The 20,762-nt window shown below is 38.3% G+C and overlaps 1 protein-coding gene across 18 annotated transcripts in view; it reads right to left on the minus strand.

Moving 5' to 3' along the window:
• The window catches only part of FER (FER tyrosine kinase), a 443,173-nt gene that overhangs the window by 270,314 nt on the left and 152,097 nt on the right, over nucleotides 1–20,762 (minus strand). For 17 of the 18 annotated variants that reach the window (XR_012645737.1, XR_012645738.1, XM_074995257.1 and 14 more), the window contains 3 exons: nucleotides 9,205–9,388; nucleotides 6,453–6,590; nucleotides 5,512–5,631 (listed from right to left, as the gene is read on the minus strand). Coding sequence is in view for 16 of the 18 variants with exons in the window: in XM_074995257.1 (XP_074851358.1) it covers nucleotides 5,512–5,631; nucleotides 6,453–6,590; nucleotides 9,205–9,388 (442 nt within the window). In the remaining 2 variants the exon portion in view is untranslated. Of the gene's footprint in view, nucleotides 1–5,511; nucleotides 5,632–6,452; nucleotides 6,591–9,204; nucleotides 9,389–11,017; nucleotides 11,104–20,762 lie in introns of those variants that run through there. The other variant, XM_074995263.1, reaches the window with a different exon arrangement.

Genomic DNA, 20,762 nt, shown 5'->3' on the forward strand with positions numbered 1-20,762 from the left:
TTTAATTAATTTATTCTGCAAAAACATGAGAGGGCAGAAACATAGTCTCTCCCCAAATCTCCTATTTTCAACCAGGCCACTCTCACCTTCTAGTATAACTCATCACCCTGTTTTCTTACTGCAAACATCCTCTGTCTCTTAATTTAAAATTCCTCTCCCAAATCAATCTTCAATCCCGTTTCCCATTCCTTTCCCCCCTTACTTTGGTGTTTACTTTTCTTATTAACTCGTTCTCAACCCAGAAACATTAAAATGTGATCTTTGGATTACTATATACTGTAAATACAAATCCACACAAGATTTATCTGCTTTAAACCTCATCCCTCTTTCACAATACTTTTTCTTCTGTTACCTTCAAGATCTATAAATGTCCAAGTAAGATTTTAAGCTCTTGGAGGACGCAAAGGTTCTTTTAACCTCTACAAACCCCTTGTCTTTTCCTTGAGTAATAGGTTATGAAAAGCTACTAAGAAAATCAAATATGGCAACTAAAAAAAATAGTTAGTCCAATTTTAACTCCTCCCTATTAATTTAAAGAAGTTGGCTTATTACACAGCCATGTAGAAAACAAAAGCTAGGTAAACACAGGTGGCCGTAAAACAGAAGAGAACATGCTGCATATATTACCATTGTTCGCAAATCTGAAGTTATTTGTTACATGCATTTTACATCATAAAGTTATCTTCTATAACTACTAGATAGAAGATATGAGTTCTAAGACAAATGGTGAAAACTGATAGACAAAAACCTCGCATTTGAATACAGGGATCTGATTTCTCTCCTTGAGCAAATCCTTTCAATTCCTGTCCATTTTTTTAATAATCTGAAAACCATAGTTACCATAAAGTTTATTTACAACTAATAACACTATTCGTCGGTACTGAAGCAATGACCAAAATCAATGAAGTGATCTCATTCACTTTATCGCTGAAGTACTGAAAGTGAATAGTTAAATTTAATACTTGTTTCCAAGCATGTATTTTGTACAAGAAACAATAAATAAAGCAGCGTATAAGCATTTGAACTAAGCTGAAAACCTAATTTTTGAACTTGTAAATTTTTAAATTTGTTACACTGATTATAAATACTGCAGGATGATCTGGGTGCATGAACTCAGACACAGAACAATAAGCAGCTGAAAGCCCATGCTTTGGCACAGGTATAACTCAAAGTCGTATGTGTAAAAAATATCCTCCTCCACCTATCCTAAAGAGGTTAAAGGGAATAATTCCTGTCCCTCCTCCTGATAACAACTTTTCATGTACTTGGAACCTGTTATCATACCCCCAGTCAGGCAACACTTCTCCAGATTATACACACCCTATTCTTTCCATCTTCCCTTTTATTCCAAGTTTTCTGAAACTTTAATCATTTTTTATGCTCTTCTTTGGACTCTTTCCTATTCGTCCATATATTTCCTGAAATGTGGCTTCCAGAACAAAATGTAATGTTCCAAATGATTCCTAGTCAGGGGTGAGTAGAGTGAAGAATTGTTTTTCACATCTTTGTTCACAACACTCCTGCCAATATATGCCAAAGCAGGGGTCAACAAGCAAAATAGCAAGAGCAGCCATTTTTTCCAATTTGGTTGAAAATTCAAGAGCCATAATGCATGTGAATATGAGACCTTCCTTAATAAATAACGTCAAGCCACATTTTTTGTAATCCCTATTTTAAGAACAGTATGCATACAATTTGTAATGTCATACATTTTTACTGCAGGACATGCACAAACTTTTTACATATTCTATTTCCTCACACTTTACATGTGTGTTTGTACCACTGTCTTCCTGACTTTCACTCCTGAACCTTCTCTCTCTCTCTCTGGAAGATGATATGGGGAGTTATCGAACGTTTTGAGATCACATATCATTTGCTATTTAGATATGAGTTGCTGATTTGTTGGGCTTTTAGATGTTCACCATTTTTTGAAAATAATCAGGAGGGTTTTGTTTGTTTGTTTTTTAACTTTGCAATTATAGCATCAGGAGCCACAAAGAAGTCCATGCAGCTCTGGAGCCACAGGTTTCAGACCCCTGTCCCAAAAAGATGAATACCTTTTTTTCCCCAAAGAGAGCTACACTGTTGACTCTTACTCAGCTTATGATTCATCCAGGCCCCAGATCCCATTTGGCAGTACTTCTGCCTAGGTAGTCACTTCCCATTTTGCATGTATGCAACAGACTGTTCCTTCCTAAGTAGAGTAATTTGCATTTGTCCTTACTGAGGCTGTCTCCACTATGAAAGTCAAATTTATTAAAGTTGACTTTGTAAAAAGAAGTGGGTCTGTCCCACGAAAGCTCACCTAATAAATTATTTTGCTAGTCTTTAAAGTGCTACTTGACTGCTTTTTGTTTTGATGGGTTTTATAAAGTTGAAGTTGAGTTTCCACACCAGCCCAGGAAATTGACTTAGTGTGCCCCCACTAAATCATGAAAGTTTGACTGTTGCAGCAGTGCATTGTGAGAACCTATCCCACAGCTCCACCAGCCCCATGGCATTCTGGGTTTTCTTGCTGGTATGTTATGGGAGAAACGTGCCCCATAAGTGGTTGTGAGTGTGTGATCATACCTTCCCAGAATACGTTGCCCTCATTCCCCTCCTGTTGAAAACAAATGCCCATTTTTCTGAAGTTTCTTTGCCCGATGAGAGAAATTGTTTGAGTCGTGTGTGTTACGCCCCTCCCTGTACCTCACCCAAGCCATTTCTAAGTTTCCATTGCTGGCACTGGGCTTCATTCTGTCCCTTTTTAAAGAATAAAAAAGCAGTCAAGTAGCACTTTAAAGACTAACAAAATAATTTATCAGGTGAGCTTTCGTGGGACAGACCCACTTCCTCAGACCATAGCCATACCAGAACAGACTCAATATTTAACGCACAGAGAACCAAAAAGAGTAATCAAGGTGGACAAATCAGAAAAAAAAAATATCAAGGTGAGCAAATCAGAGAGTAGAGGGGTTGGGGGGTGGGGCCAAGAATTAGATTAAGCCAAGTATGCAAATGAGCCCCTATAATGACCCAGAAAATAGGGCTCGTTTGCATAACTGGCTTAATCTAATTCTTGACTCCTCCCCTTCTGCCACTCTACTCTCTGATTTGCTCACCTTGACCATTTTTTTCTGATTTGTCCACATAGATTACTGTTTTTGGTTCTCTATGCCTTAAATATTGAGTCTGTTCTGGTATGGCTTTGGTCTGAAGAAGTGGGTCTGTCCCACGAAAGCTCACCTAATAAATTATGTTGGTAGTCTGTAAAGTGCTACTTGACTGCTTTTTTGTTTTGATAGTATATGGACAAGCACGGCTTTCTCTCTCTTACTTTTTAAAGAACAGTGACTTTTTAAAAGTAGGGAATCCTAGGGGAAAGAAGAACGGTGACTTTGAGAAATAAGGGAACATACAACCGACTGTGCAATGTCAACAGGTCGTTCAGCAACATTTCTCCCAAATGAAAATATACCAAACAGATCAGTGCTCAGACTGTGGCTCTGCCGAGCCACAAGCTTTGAGAAGAGAGTACTGGAGCCTGTTAATATCGTTTGCCAGGGGACAGACCACTGCACATATTGCCTCTGAGGGGCCAGCCCCCAAGTAACCTGCTGACATTTTTTGATGAGTGGTAGGCCTAGGTGGGGAGGGGACTAGCTCTGAAAATATTTGCCACTCAATGCCAGACCCCAAAAAACTCAGCTGGCAGGGGCCAGCCAAGTAACCAGTTGACATAATTCAATCTGTGTCTAGGTTGGGGAGGCAGCCCCGAAAATATTTGCCACAGAAGCCTTCACTCCACTCAGGCCAGGATATGCTGCTGTCTGGAAGTATGATTCGTGGTACACAGCCAGCACATGGTGTGGTGGGGACTAGCCTGCCAGCTGCACGGCGCCTGTGGCTGCCCATGGTCCCCACAGCCGAGCTGCCATGTGGTGCGGTGGGGTTGTGGCTAGCCCACCAGACAAAATGACACCCTGGATCTCCTGATGGCTCCATGCTGGGGCTCTCTTTCATGGCTAGATGCAATCGCCATGCTGATCAGAAAAAAAAAATTAATTCAAATTGCTGGGCTTCTTATTTCCTACTTACTGCACACCTGACAGCAGTGGAGGTAAAAGTGGACAGAATGCACACAGTCTGGGCATTGCTAGATACCCCTGGAGACCAATAAAAATCAGTTTAAAGTAATGCTGTTTCCACCCTAGCATTAATTCGGCCTTTTAAATTCAAAGTTGGTGTTATGCCACATCGGCAGGTCTAGGTGAGATAGTGTTTGCAGCGAAGACAGTCACATTGTAAAATCGAGCTAAGTGTTTTAAAATCACCTGTGTGCTCTAGTGTAGATGTAGCCCCAATTTCATCCTTTTTACTTCAGACCATTTCTCTAGCTTGCCCAGGCAAGTTTGAATTTTAAATCTATCCATCGAAAAACTTTTCAGCATACTCTCTCTGCCATTATCTAAATCACTGACAAAGATACTGCACAGAACCAGAACTGATCCCTGCAGGACCCCACCTGAAATAGCTTTTCAGCCATATTGTGAACCATTGATAATTACTCTCTGAGAGCAGTTTTCCAGCCAGGCACACATCCAACTTATAGTAGCTCCATCTCGATTTTATTTGTTACTCAGGTCATGCAAAACAGTATCAAAAGTCTTACTAATGCTCAAATATGCCATACCTGCCACTTTCCTCCCATCCTCTAAGCTTGTCATTCTGGCAAAGAAAACTGGTAGGTTGGTTTGATATAATTTGTTCCTGACAAATTAATGCAGTTACTCATTTTCTTAGTATCTTCTTGATGAAGACTTGAACCACGTTATATTCTAAATAAAAAGAGCTCTCAGTCTTGCTTGTAACTGTCTTCATTGCATTATACTGACTCAATAGCCATGCTAGTCTTCAAACTGATATTATGGGTTATTGTGTGTGTTGTTTGTGTTGATCTGTGGCCGAAGGAAGTATCTTGTTAAATTTGTGTTGATTTGCGAAAGTGGCAAATAAGTATGTCTGCCACAGTGACGCATAGTGTGTATGGTTTTGGGCCAATCTGTATAAATAATGATGTTATGTGTCTATTTTATTGTGCTGGAGAGTTCTCTGAACTCCTACAGTGTGGCAGCTGAGCCAAGTAATCCACTATTTGCACAGTCACCCTCTTACAACCAATGAAGTTGTTGAATGCAAATGAGCAAAGAGTAAAGATAGTGATTGCTTATGTTACCTCAGATACTACAGTTTTGGACTCTTGGGATAGCATAGATACACACCTAACTGCAGCTGTATACTGCACAGGTATGTCCATAAAGACAAAATAGTTAAGATAAAAACTGGACAACAACAAATTGTGAAACACTGTGATGATGCTCTCTGCTGATGTTCAATCTAAACAAAAGGAACACTCAATCATCCTTTTAGATGTTTTGATCACCTTCTGCACTTCAGAGTGACAGAGTGTTGCCTCTGCAATCTTACTCTACAGTCAAAAAGACACCACATTTTCTGAGACATACTTACATTCCTTGCAAGCTTTCTGCTGTTAAATTATTCCACATGATCTCATTAGCTTGAAGATTTTCGTTTTCTTCCAGTAAAGATGTATCAAACACTATTTCTTGTTCTATATTCTCTGGTGACCTGTGAGATATGTAAAATAACTAATATATTACATTGGATACACATGCACACTAAGCATGCTTAGAAGCTAAGTATTTGTTCCATTCCAAAAATCATGCAGATAAAACAGCATGTTTTAATAATACTGAAAACATGCCCTCTTTCCTTTAAAATAAGAGTGCAGTTTTTGAAAACAAAATGAAGAAACATTCCCTTGAATTAAGGTCACTACATAGCTAACACTTCTAATGGAATGTCATCTGAGTGTATGGGCACCCAACAACTGATCCAGCTGGAAGCTTGGAATGAACTAACAATAAGAACATTAATCTATACATTAATAACAGAGAAAAATAAAAACACATGTAAGCAATCCCAATAACTTAACGGACCAAGTAACAAATGTGCAAAATCAGACCTATAAAGAACAAACAAAACTTATTCTTAAGATAAACTTTGCTCAAAATAACATGGCACATAGCTAATGTGGCTGCATCACATCATTGTGACTCAATTTCTGGACTCTACAGTTGTGTCTGGTAATATATTTTTAACAGTAATTATTAGAGTTTAGTATTTTCTTTTTTAAAATACTTACTGCTGAGTTCAATTAAGACTTATCTTTTAACTATGTATTAGAACAGTTTACTTGCCTGGAGAGGCACTGACCACACAATGTTACTAATAAGCATAAAAAATTGCACTTAAGTAACTATTTAAAAGAACCCAACTGAAAACAAATAAAGCATATATAATATTTTTCTATATTAAGGCTTAACACAGAAATGGTTTCTTCGTGAGAGTTAAAAATGAATAAAATGAATGGAATGGAAAGTTTCTACCTATGAGCTTCTATGAAGCTACTGTATTCGGAGTTAGGATCTATCTCTTCAACAGAAGTCTGGATCTCTTTATGGACATTTACTATTTCTTCTGTTACAAGACTGGTGATTTGGCTGTATTCATCAAGGATTCCTTTTCTGGGAGAAAAAAAGCACAATTCACAGATTCAAAGGACTAACCTCCTGCATAACACAGACTAGGGAATGAAACCAAAATAATTTGTAGAATATATCCAATGTATAACATAGCATGCATTAATGGAGGCATATTTCAAAAAATCCTAACTTAGAACACAAAAAAAATCAGATCATTTCATATATTTTCCCTAAACATTTAATGCAAATGTTCATAATACCTGGCATTCTTTAATGTACTAAAACAGTTTTCTTTCAAAAATTTAATTCTGAATTCAACAAAAAGGGATAAACATTTTTGTTCTCATTCCCAATTTTGTGTTCTTCCTACAACTACTGTACCAATACTTAGAAATTCAGCGTGTTCTTAATAATCTCATTCTGTTCAGCAAATGCATTTTAAGGTTACATCTCTGTAATGACTGGAGTAAAATTAAACAATAACAAACAGAGTTGTTCAAAGATTGAGTACCTTGCAGTCAGTGTTCCTACAAATGGCTCTTCCAGCTGACTGCACAGAGAGAAGACTCCGACTATACACTATTGGAAGAAATAAAGGACCTAATTATGATCCCTCCATTAAGGTGTTCTGTGAAAGGGAGGATGCACTGATGTATTCCCTACCACCACCCCAGTTCCTCCTAATGAAGCAATCTCTAACACTAGCAACACTATTTGTTACCTCTGACAATATGTATCATGACCAAGGAACAACTGCAGGAGTTACTCATGTCAACCCCTACTGATTTTTAAGATCCAAATGCAATGCTGCAACACTGACTCACCACTTTCATAAAGAATGAACTAGGCTGATGTAAGAGATGATAAAACACAGCTATTCTCCATGTTAAATAAAGGCCAGTGTGCATGTGACACAGGGGCCTTTTGCTCTCTATTCTTTTAACTAATCAAATAATTTGCTCTCTGAACTATTCTCTGAAATACTCAAGCTCCTGTACATTTAATGTTACGACTAGATCAAAAGAGCCACCACACACACGCTTAAGTCACATTTCAACATACATCTAGCAAACCAAAAAAAAAAAAAATCCACCACCAGAAGAAAGATTTAATTTTTTGGCAGTCCACAGCCATTTTCTGATTTACATTTTTACACCTGCAAAAGTAACTTAAGCTAACTCATTGTGTTCTGAAGGTAGGCAAAAAAAATTAATACTAATGACTGAAGCATACAGAAGGAACATCTATTACATTTTCCTTGTGATAAATTTTCAAAAGAGAAGCTTAATGAACCCTGAAAATGCTACTTGCCTGGATTTATTCACTCTTTGGGTAAACAGTGAAGACAAGAAAAAAATCAAGTTCAATCTAACATTGAAAAATATTCAAAATTGTTTTAAAATTCAGCTTAAATGACTCTTTTGAAATTAACATGAAAGGGAATTCAAGAAAGGCTTTCAGGAAAGCAAAAATATAATACCTAAACAACATATATACCTAAATATCTAAAAAAATGATATTTGTAGAATAGGTCAATTGCCTACTTTTGACAATAGTTTCTGTAATACAGATTTCCTTTCCTTCAGTTCTAGGTATTTTCTTCCATTCTGTTATCCTGTTGGAGCTAGTTGTTTGTGCAAGCAGTTTAAGCTCAGAACTGATCAGGAATTTAAGGGTCTGATTGTGTCTTCTCCATGATCTTTAAAAATACATATTTTTTCCAAGAGGATTCTTCCTCTTTTTTTCATTCTATTAGTTGCTTTCCTTGTCGATACCAACCCCAATTCCTCCAACTTGTCCTTGTGACACATCCCACCAGTTGTGGGAAAAAACACCACCCCACCCCACCACCCCACATACAAATATGTCTGCATGTCTGTCACAGAGGTCACAAATTCCACGACTTGCCCAGACCAGGCTTATGCAATCCAGGGACCACAAGACATAAAAGCTAGAGATAAAGACTCATCAGAACCTGGCATTCTGAAGGCCTCTTTCAAAACCAAAGATGAAGACATGTCCCTTTCACACTGTTCAGAGTTCCATACACATTGAGCAAGATTATCCTCCATAAGTTGAAATGAGTGAGACCTAACATCTGAGATATATTCTGTCTATTGTTCATCTGAGCCAACGTCAAGTTAGTGCCTTTATTTCACATGCCCCAAGTGAGACAGAAGGAAGTCTAGGCAGCTATGAAGTGGATTAAAACAGTACACGGACACCAAAATATTGTGCTTCACAATTGACACTGCCATCTGCGACTGAAATGAAAAGGGAGAAATCACAAAGCAAACTTACAGTGATCTGCAAGATTAGCAAATTGAAGTTTAATTTACATAATGCATTTCAAACCTTAAAAATAAAGACTGAGCATTCACTCAAAAATCAAATTAATATTTTCAAAGCATATAGTGAGAATGCCCAGTCTTTGACATGACCACCAAACTCCCTTAAACCTGAATACCATGGAATTCATTTGAATGGACTTTCTATAGAAAACTGCCACCTGACTTTTTTGACTCTTCAATTTTAGGGAAATAAATAAACCTGGCTTATTATTTTCTAACAATAAAATAAAAATTAAATGAGATATTAAATAAAATTGATTAAAACTTAAAAAAAAAAAACAAGAGCACAAGAAAAAAAATCTTACAGCGCTTTAACCATTTCTTCCTGCATCTTCTGTAACGAATCTAGCAACAGAGGGAGTGTAGTGTCGTAGTACTGGTGCTGATGTAACTGTGCTCCCTTCAATGCCAACACATACTGATTATGCAGCATGTGAAGTTTCATAGTTGCTTTATCATAACGATCTTTGGCTTTTTCCGTCTCCTTTCCTGAAGGAAAAAGGAAAAGGGGAAATGCATGCAGTAATTTAACAGCACAGTGATAAGTAATTGCTTGTTAATAAACCCTGAAATGAAGGAGTCACAATTGTGTGTCAGATCCAAGACAAGTTCGCTGATTTTTATATATCTAAAGATTTATCTGGACAGTTTTTTGTGTTTTTTTAAGAGACTAACCCTGATAATTCTTTTTAATTGGTGCACTGGACCAAGTTCTGCTCTTCTTACTGATTGCCAAATATGGCATAAACTCCACTGACTTTAGTGGGCTTGTGTACAAATAAGCCTTGATGAGTAATTGCAATAGTTGGTTAATTGCTTTTCAAAGGTATAACCTAATAGAAGTATATGGAAACTTAATACTGCTTCCTTCTAATATGTTGGAAAAAATACAATAATTGGATGGCATAATACGAAAATATATAAGCACTACAAATCTACAAACACACATTTAATCTGCTTTACCATGTCCTACAACTTACAAATTGTCCCAAGTCACTTTTTCTCCACATCATCTTTTGAAACTGGAGACTAACCCTCCTCCACACTACAACAATTCAACTGAAAATTATCTAACTAAAAACTCTGATTTACAGATCTAAATTCTTTATTCAAATCTCATCCAAAGTTGCAACCAACTATAGTTGGCGTTTTCCTGTGCATCTGCTTTGTTTTGTCTTATTTGTCTTTCATTCAGGCCTGGATGCTGCAATAAAGTCCAGGAAGGCAGAAAGCTCCACCCAGAGTTTATTAGAGGATCAGAGCCTTAGAACATACCCACTCCAAGGCAGGGAGTGTTTTGATATATATGATGCACTCTTGATAACAGTAGTCTTCTGTACAGTTGTGAGAATACTATCAATACAGGTTGAACCTCTCTAGTCTGACACTCTCTCGTTTGGCAACATCCGTAATCCAGCATGATTTCAGTTAGCCCGTCAACCACTTACCATGGGTGTAGCCAAGTTTCCCGGGATCCCACAAAGTTTATTTACAGCCACCACTCCTGGCTCTCAGTGTGTGCTGTTTTATTTAGCTTTAACTTACCCTTAAAGGTCTTCTAAGAGCCCATTAAGCAGTGAAAGTGTTGGTAATGCTGCTAGACACTATTAACCATCCATGGTCAGGCAAATACTCTTGTTCGGCACCAGACAACAGGTGCTGGACTAGAGAGGTTCAACCTGCACCCAATAATAATTCATCTCTCAGAGACAAAAACTACCACAGTTGCATGATCCAAAGTACTTTAAAAAAAGTATGTTTGTATGTCTACTGGTTTGAGCTTATAATATTTTTAAACAGTTTCTGAAAATTACTGTAACATTTAAAAGTCAATGGTCATGACCATTATAATGCATTTAAAAAAATCACTAACTTACAAGTAAACAACAATTATAACAAAGCTATCAAGCAAGCCCTTTGCCTCCAACCACAAAAATTCAGCCTCTGGAACCACATTTTCCAGCTTTGCAAAGACAGCAAGTGTGTGCAATTTTTAAAAGACAGCTTATTTTCAATTAATCAAACCAACATTTTCCATTACTTACTTATTTTTTCTATATAGAAGAAATAGACTTATTTGGGCTATATGTGATCTTCTAGATGAACCCTTTCCACTCTGTGTACCAAAGAGAAATCATGTGCATGGCCACATCCTCACTAGTAAACTCTAACATTCTACTCAGGATCAAATGAATTGATAAACCCTTCAAAAAAAACAAAACCACATTTTTTAAGTTATACTCTGCATAGAACTCCTACTCAGAGTAAAGTAAAGAGATTACACAGTCTCAGCTGAAACCCCCTGTAGTATTTTTCTCAGGTTTGCAATCATTAGGATGTTGTGTTTGCCCAAAGAAAAACAAACATCTCTACAATTCACTTAGATCAGCATAACTATGTCAGTCAAGGTATTAAAAATCCCACATCCATGATGGCTGTAGCTCTGCTTATATAACGTCCAGTGTAGAGACAGGTTTGGCAGTGAAATAATGTTTCCATCAACAAAGATATCATTACAAAGGGAGGTGGCATTTGAAAACCAATGGAAAACTATCCTTGGCCTGCATTTATATTATGGGATTATGCAGCATAGCTATGGCAGCCTACCTATGCCAGTAAAGCCTCCAGAGCACAGACTTATCCTTATATTTCAACAAGTGAACGTACTCCAGTAGGCATTTGTTTTTAACTAATATTTTTCTGACTGTCATTCACTGTACTTCTCTTGGACAAGGACACCTTTTGCTGAACAACATACAATGAAAATTTGTAACTGTCTTTTGAGAGTTTCCATATACAAAACTGCCACAGTACCAATATTTTACATTATGCAAATTATGCACGCAGATATCCACCCGATACAGCATGATGAAGAAGTACACACTGTTGAACGTATGTGCATTGTCACAAGCACATTACTGAAGAGACTTTTACCATTTCAACACTCTCAAACTCTACTACAAAAGCCAAATTATTCCTTTTACCTCTACGTCAGCTCTTTATTTGTTTTCCATAAATGATTCTTCTATGACACATCACACTATTAACATGCACTCTCAACTTTTAATTAAAGATTTTGGACTCTCTATTAATACAAAGAACTAAGCTACAACACTGTATGTAGACTGCATATGTAGACAGAATTCAGTGAAGCAACATGCACAATTGATCAACTTGTCAATTAACAAAGAGGAAGATATTCAAGTTCTCCTTATGTAATTAATTTCACAAACAGATCTAATTACAATTTTATTGCCATCACCTGTTGACAAATCTGATTAATGTTTCCAGTAATCGATGCATTCACAACGCATCTTGCTAGAAACACTATTATAAAGATGGCAAAAGTCAATTATGCATGTTTGAGAATTGAGTAAGAATCCGGAGTGCTTGCTAAACTTTTCTAAAAGTCAGTTATTTCAGTGTTTTATTATGAACTTTTGAAGTGTTTAATACACATGGCATAAACAGCATACTGTACGCCATGGCAGTCCACTCTTTTAAAAAAAAAAATTTATTTCAAAAATTAAAGATATTAAATGGTCTCAGAATCCTTCCAGATTTTATACCTGTATATTCTACAGTTCTATACTTTCTAGCAACCAATATTTACTTTGAATTCCATCAGGACCTGATGCTTTTTTATTCTTTATTTATTACTCATTTTGTGGGGCCTCCTCAGGTGTGGTGGGCTTGCAAGAATTTCCCAGATTGGGTCCTGAGGGATGGAGTTGATGGTGATGTTAGTCACAGTCAATTTCCAGTTTAGAAGGTTTTTAGTAGTGTTTCTTCCACAGCTCTTAAATAGATCTGTTACCTTTAAGAATGGCATTACCATCTTCAAATCTCAAGAGGTGTGAGGCCAAATGAGGTTGGTCCAGTTGAAATAAAGCTTCATTTCCTGTTCTTCAAAATCTGGCCCACCAAAGAAATCCTGCTGACTTACATAATGCTAACATCCACGCCATTTTCAAAAAAGGGAGACAGGGCCAACTATGGCAATTATTGGGTCATTGCCCTCCTCTCAATTGCTGGGAAGATTCTCGCTAGAATCTTACTGAATCACATTCTCCCACCTGCAGAGGAACTATTTCCAGAATTCCTTTGGGGCTTTAGAGCATCATAAGCAACCACCACCACAATTTTTGCACCCAGACAGATCCAAGAAAAAAGGTCAAGAATGCCAGGAGTTGTATGTGGCCTCTATTGATCTCACCAAAGCCTTTGATCTTATCAACCGTAAAGCTCTTTGGAGAATCGTACCAAAGTTTAGCTTCCCAAGAAAATTTATTACCATTTTAAGGCTCCTCCATGATTTCCTTCAGCCTGTGCAGTGGCTCTACCTCTGTCATCCCAACTGGCATAAAAAAGCACCCACCCCTTTCTCCATTTTCTTAAAAACTATGAGATCATTAAGCCAAGATGGCCTACGACAGAGGCTGCTGTCAATATCAGACTAACAACTACTTCAACCTTTCCTGATCCAAGGACAGAACTAAAGTAATATTAGCCACAATAATCAAAGTCCAGTATGCAGATGACCATGCTGTAGCAGCACATTCAAAGGAGGATCTACAAAATAGCTCTCACTTATTTCTCGGAAGCTTATGAACAACTAGGACTAACTCTGAATATTGGCAACACAAAAGTTCTCCACCGGCCAGTTGCCAGTTAATCATCAGACTCAGTGAGAATGATCTATAATGACAAGGAACCACTAGAAAATGCAGGGTACTTTTCCTACCTTGGCAGCCATCTCTTACAGAGATAAGACACATATGGCAAGATTCAGCACAGAATCCACTTACCAGCCTTTTCTCTGGCAGACTGTCTCACCAGGTCTTCAACAGTGACAATATCAGAACACATACCAGACTAAATTTATAAAATGGTGGTAATGCCAACTCTGCAACTGTGAGACCTGGGTTACCTCCAGAAAACACCAGAAAAACTGGCAATGAGAGCATCAAGCACTTGCTTCAGAAGCTCCTCAACATAAAGCTGAAGAATTGTCACACTAAAATCAGTGTCCTCACAGAGACCCATGTCTTCAGCGATGATGCCCTAATTATCCGATACGAGCTGTGGTGTAGCAACACTGCATATACATACCTGGTTTGTACTTACCAAAATAACTGCTGTATGCCAAGCTAACTGAAGGAAAAATGAAATTGAGAGGTGAAAAGAAATGCATTACCCATACCAAGTTTTAACCCTTCTCCCCAGGTTTCTGGGGAGGCTTGCCTTAATCTGATGTCCATGACAGGAGACCTTTCCACGCTGAGCCACCAGTAAGTGTTCCACTGTCATTGCAGCACAAAGCAGTGCCCCATAAGGATCAGCTTTCCACATTGAGTGAGCCTCCACACCTTATTATTGTGTGTGATTTGGAGAAGGCTGATGTCATGCATTGCAACTAGATGAAGCCAAAGAAGCTATGTAACTTAAGGGAAACACTCTCTTTCCCAGTGAAGTGGGGGGAAACAAGGAGCAGCCACGTGAGCCACAGCTTTGATAGCCACCATGCCCCCACTTTTGCTAAGGCAGAGACTTGCACAGTTGCAGGACCTGCTTTTTGAATCTACTGTCTTGCACATGCTTTGAAAGACTGCCCCAATATGTTCCTTACCATACCTGGCAGCAAACCAAATCAAGCAGCTACCTTAATATCTCTGTGTTGTACCTGCTGCATAGGGGATACTTAAAAGCATGTACATAACACATCCCTATTGGCTCTTCCACAGACACTCTTTCATGATGTGGGTCGGAGAATGTTTCGTCAGGCTCACTATGCTATTGTGCAGCCTCCCATAGTGCACTTATCTCCGCACCCGGTTACTTGAAATCAATGACAGTGTTTTCACATCCTTTTTCACTGTAGGAAAATGTTGGCCACCATCCATGCAAGTCCCAGGCGAGTATGGACCTCATCCAGCTTCAAACTGAGCCAAGTATCGGGAACTCCTCTTTCATTATGGTATGATATGTGCAAAGCCTAAGCAATGGCAGATAGGGCAATGAAGACCCTGAGAAGGACATGGACACATATGTGAAACACTGGAGAGGAGCAACGGGCAGATGCTGGCTGCTCTCAATGGTGTGTACACAGTGGAGCACTGATTCTGAGACCGTGAAGGAAACTCAGACACATGGGATCGCCTTGTTACGCAGGTATGGGAGATCAGTCACTCCAGAAGTTTTGCGTATGCAAGGCCACTTTCATGGAACTTTGTGAATTGCTTCCCCTCTCCCTGAAGCACAGAAATACCAAAATGAGATCTGCTCACACAGTTCAGAAGCAAGTGGCAATAGCTCTGTGAAAGCCTGCAACCCCGGACAGCTACTGGTCAGTGGGCAATCACTTCAGTGACAAACCTCACATTGACATCAATGGGGCAAAGAATTCAGTCCTACACAGTGCAGCTAGATATTTGTAAGACAAAGTTAAATATACATAACCAAAAATGAAAAGTGCTTATATGTCTCAGAGGGGTATCCATGTTAGTCTGTAGCTTCATAAATAACAAGCAGCCTTGTGACCTCTTATAGACAAACAAATTTATTAGGCCATGAACTTTTGTGGGTAAAACCCACTTTCTCAGACCTAATAAATTTGTTAGCCTCTAAGGTGCCACCTCAATGTTTGTTATTGACATAATATGGAGTTCACAGAAAACCTTTAGTGTGACAGACAAGTTCTATAATACAGTTAACTCTTTCGTATCCGGCAGCCCCGGGACTTGGAAGCTGCTGGGAGGGATAACTCAGTGGTTTGTGCATTAGCCTGCTAAGCCCAGGGTTGTGAGTTCAGCCCTAGAGGGGACCATTTAGGGATCTGGGGGGGGACTGGACTTAATGACCTCCCAAGGTCCCCTCCAGCTCTATGACAAGTGTTATTTTATTATTATTATTTAATGAAGAGGTATACCGAGCAATGCATAACACTACACAAAAACAAGATTAGATTTTAAAAAACAAACAAAAACATATGCAGAGTACTTTATTTACCAACAACAGCAGTATTGTAAACTCTAAACAGACTATTTGTTGTATTTATTTGTATTTACTTTCCTGATACTGTACCTATGGAAAAAGCGTAACTAATATTTACTTATGGTTAAAATGCCAGGTATTTGAGAGTTCTGGATAACAGAATGCCAGATATGAAAGAGTTAACTGTATATACCATTTCCACAACTAATTAAAATGTTACACAAAACTGTCACTCCTATTTTCAATTCAGTTCCATGATGATAAATATTTGAAAGATTTACAAGGCTTAGACTTTATATTGCTACAAAATTCATATCCAGTTAAGTTGCTTTTAATTACAGAAATTTCTCACTTCAGCAAAATATCAATATGTGAGACTATGTAATGCTGAACAGATAAAAATTTACCATTAAGGAGGGAATTTGACAAAAAGATATATCTACACACACACACACACACACACCAAAATCTCCACTACAACTACTCCACAATATAATTTTGACATGGTAAACCAATTTAAATAAAAACATTTTAAATAACTCATTTATTCATTATTTAAATTAGCACATAGGAAACCTTGATTGAAATCATTGTTTTAAATTGTGTCTTATATTTGCATTCTTTAGTTATTGTCCCAAAAAATTTGGTTGGTAACTACTAACCAGGATGATGTACTATTTTCTGCGTGCATTTAAGAAGTTATGAAGCTTAATATACATTTATTCAGTTTTTATTTTGATATTTTTCATTATGTGAAATAATGACTTAATATTTAATTTCATAGTTTCTCAATCCTTAGGCCATTTTTCTACTTGCAATTGGTGTCAAGTTTTTTTTTTTTTAATGGAAATTCAAATTTATTTAAAAAAAAGCAAAAAACCAGCATTTTAACTTTTTCAGTAAATAAAACTGTGCTAAATATTCTGGCTAGAGAAGTTAACATTTTCTCAAAACAGGTTTTGTACTTCAAAACTGATTTACTAAACAAAGCAAGTCTCAGGAAGTTAATAAAGTGAAATAATTATTTCTTGTCACCATATCTTTCAAGATAGATTTTATTCACAGACTGGAAGAGAAAAACAGTCTGGTTTGCCTTTTCACCTCCCAAGTGCTTTTCTGAGTTTCGATGCACTATTAATTGAACTGAATGACTTGAATAAACTAAAATGAGGAAAATAGTGTATTTGCTCCCATAGTCCACACCATTCCTCCCTACCCAAATACGCTCTCACAGCTTCAGGCGGGGTGAGGGCATGTGGGAGAGGGATGCAAGCTCTAGACACCACCAAAATTTATGAAAACTCGACACCCCTGTCACAGCCATTGATTGTTATCCCAAGCCTGCATAAGGATCACTGACATATCAGGCCTTGCCTTCAAAGGAAACCTACACAACACTTTCAAACGACAAGCCTGGATGCTTCAATTCTTAACTCCATTAGACACTAAAATCATGGATTGGAGAGAGAAGCTGAATTTATGTCTTATTACAACCCTCTAACAACCCCTACCAGCTGCTCCCACTTGCTTTCCTGTCCTCCCTATGACTGAATGGATGTTAACGAGACACTTCACCTTGAATGTTTTCATGAAATGCGTATTAGCTACTCTTGCTAAATGATCTGTTCCACGTTGTACTTAGCTGTGACACTCTGCAGCCACGGTGTAATGAACTAGCCATGTTATTCTGAAAATATATTTATTGTTCAAGACAAATAGCCAACAAAACAGCCACATGTGGCTAGTACAGAGATGAGCCAACTTTTTAAATTGGGCTCCACTTTTCATCCCTGCAATCAGCGGAGTCACTGTCAAACACCCCTCCCACACACACACCTGCCCCAACAGTCCCAGAGCAAGTGGAGGTCTCCCCAAAGTGACACACCATTCTACACTTACTCACTGACAGCAGCAGTGGAGGCTGCGGGGATGAGGGATAAGCCAGCGAAGGCCAGAGGAGTCAGAAGGGGCCGTGGGGAGGGGAGAGGAGACAACAATTTTGTCTTTCTTACAAAATTCCCCCTCCTCTGTGCACCCCTGCACTAGGACATTATGGGCATCACATTAAGCAGGAGTCACTGAAGGCAAGTCTCCTAAGAGACCTACCTGCCTAACCGAAGCATAGGGCTAACACCTGCTCCTGCCTTTCTTAGGGAAGAGGCTGGGCAGGGCCCCTCACACACTGCCCCAGGCACAGCTGGGACTCAACCAATACTCCTGCTGACTGACTGCTGCATTGGCCACTACACACCCCTTACACCCTCCCTCTCCCCACACCCAGCCCTTCCTCCTGGCAGCTGTAGATAAGAAAAAATAATTTCTAGAATAAACGGAAAATACTACACATCACTCCTCCATATTCGGTATGGAGAACTTAAAAAAAAAAAAATTCTTTTCACTCCTGGATTTTATTTATAAATTGGAGGAGAAAGCAAGCTCTTCTGCTTTTTCTGCTACAAAGTGGTTTTCAAAGTTTCAGTGAATTATTAATTGAACTGAATTCACTGAATAAACTACAATGAAGAAAATACTCTTTTTGAAATATTAGGGTGACCTCAACAAACTAAGCTAGTAACAAGGTATTAATGCAACCCTAATGAAGAATCTCAATAGTTTAACACACAAGGCCAAGGAGCATGTTGTAATCACATTGATTGCGTCTATACAACGAGATAAAGTGAATTTATTAATATCAATTTTGTAACTCTTGAATTTATAAAGTCGATTTTGACTATCCAGACCTCCCCCACATGCTCCTCACAAAGTCGACTTATTGCTGCCACACTCAACTCGCAAACATTGAATTTTGCAGTAGTGCATTGTGGGAACCTATCCCAGTTTCCTCATCTCTGTAACATTCTCGGTATGCTCAATCGTCTTTGACATCATCTTCCCAAATTGCATTTTCTTCATTCCCCTCCCATGTTAAGCAAACGTCCAAATTGGAAGGAAGGAAAAGTAGGGCATCCACAACATGGCAAAAAAGTGAACAGAAATCTTTTTCTTCTGCAACTGTATTCTCAACTGACCATCCACTGACTGTCCCCGCTCCTGAGACTGCATCCGATCCCTGAAAGTAATACAAGGACCCTGAAAAGCTTGAAGAAAGAGACGATAGGAAAGTTTTTGAAAAAAGAGTTGCTGAGGGCATGGCGCTGGGCTTTCTGGTGCACTATCAGGCTTCTGTGCACAGGCTGTGTTCTCAGGCACCACCCACTGACATTGCCCCCCCGTCATTGCATTCAATCCCTGAAAATAACACAGGGACAGACTATATTCTCAAAGTTAGAAGAAAGAAGATAGAAGAGTCTAGGAAAAAAGATCATTGTTTTCCCTGTTCGCTACTCAGACATTGCCAATATGAGGGATGGCAGTGAAACCTCACACACTGAACTTATAACGGAAACAGGAATCCCAATGGGCCCTCCACCTTGTGTTTTTGGGGGTCAAAGCATGAGGAAATATAGGAAATGTCCGGAAAAAGATTTTATAACAGAAATACCAAACAAGCACGCGTCTGCAATGGACACTGAGCCCCCGAAAACATTTGGGAAGGGGACTGTGGTATGCTGCTGCAGAATCAGCTGAAATGTTGAAGTAGGTGAACTAGTCCCCCCCAAAATATCTTAGCCAGTGGGGAACATCTCCCCTGGTGAGCAAGCCCCACTGGTCCCTTGCTAAGGGCATAAGTGGGTTTCAGTGGGAGCCAGTTGAATTAGTATCTTCCCCCCCCCCCAAATATTTTTGCTGCTGGGTACAAATATCTGGGAATAAAAACATAACTTTTTAAAATAACTATTAAAGCACAGTAGTAGTTTAGGGGATATAATTTCAAAGACACATAATTGGGCATTCTGCTTAATTTTCATTCACATTTCCAAGAGTCACAATTAAAATCCTTTTCAAAATGGCTCAGTTTCTATGCCCATTTTTAGTATGGAAATTTTCAGTATGTCAGATCACCCACATACTTTTCAATTAAGTACATGCACTTTTCAGATAATAAAGGCTTTATATTGAAATAATCTTCACTGAACTAGAACTGTAAGTCTTATAAAAATTTACGTCAGGAGGTGAACTCCATGGAATTCACTGATCATGCTCTATCAACATTCTGTAGTTAAATATAAAAGAAAAAGATGCAAGAACACTGCAGTTTAATTGACTTCAGTTTCACTTGGACACCAAAAAAAAAACCAGCAAGTAAAGGATAAACAGGGAGTGAATTTATTGCCTCCTTACCTATACATTTCTCACAAAACAAATAATAAAACAAGCCAACCCTTAAATGAATGTTTAATCACCCCCCAGAGGGGTTTTTTTTTAAATGTTCCTGCTGAACAGACATGATTGAAAAATCTTCCTCAAGCTTTACAAAAGAGTATTTCTTATATATTCATGACTGCAATGAACAATAGTGTTACTAAAACAAAAGGAACTGAAATACCTCACATTTCTGAGCTTCTGAACTCGAAGGCTATGACTGGCTGCCCAATGTGCATCAGTGGATAAAATAAGCAATGCCCTGCTTCATTAAAAAGGCATATAAACAATGATACTTTATTATCTGGTGTAATATGTCTAACTTTTGTTGTCCTACACCAAGAACAAGAGGTCATATGATTTAAGCATTATATACTTGAAGCATGTCTTTCTGCCACTAGATTTCCATGCCACAGATGGTCATCAGGACACACTGTGATTAAATTTGAACTGGCTAATAACCTGAAAGCTAAGGTGTATAGTGTACATTTTCAAGGCGTATAGTGGAAGCTAGATGATTGGGATTTAAAAAAAAAACTAGAAAATACACTGTAAGGATCAATTGATAAGGGGAGGTACACAAACTTTTCCACTTCTAATGCTCAGT

The sequence above is a fragment of the Carettochelys insculpta genome, chromosome 5 (assembly GCF_033958435.1).
Source record: "Carettochelys insculpta isolate YL-2023 chromosome 5, ASM3395843v1, whole genome shotgun sequence".
NCBI classification, from domain to species: domain Eukaryota; kingdom Metazoa; phylum Chordata; order Testudines; family Carettochelyidae; genus Carettochelys; species Carettochelys insculpta.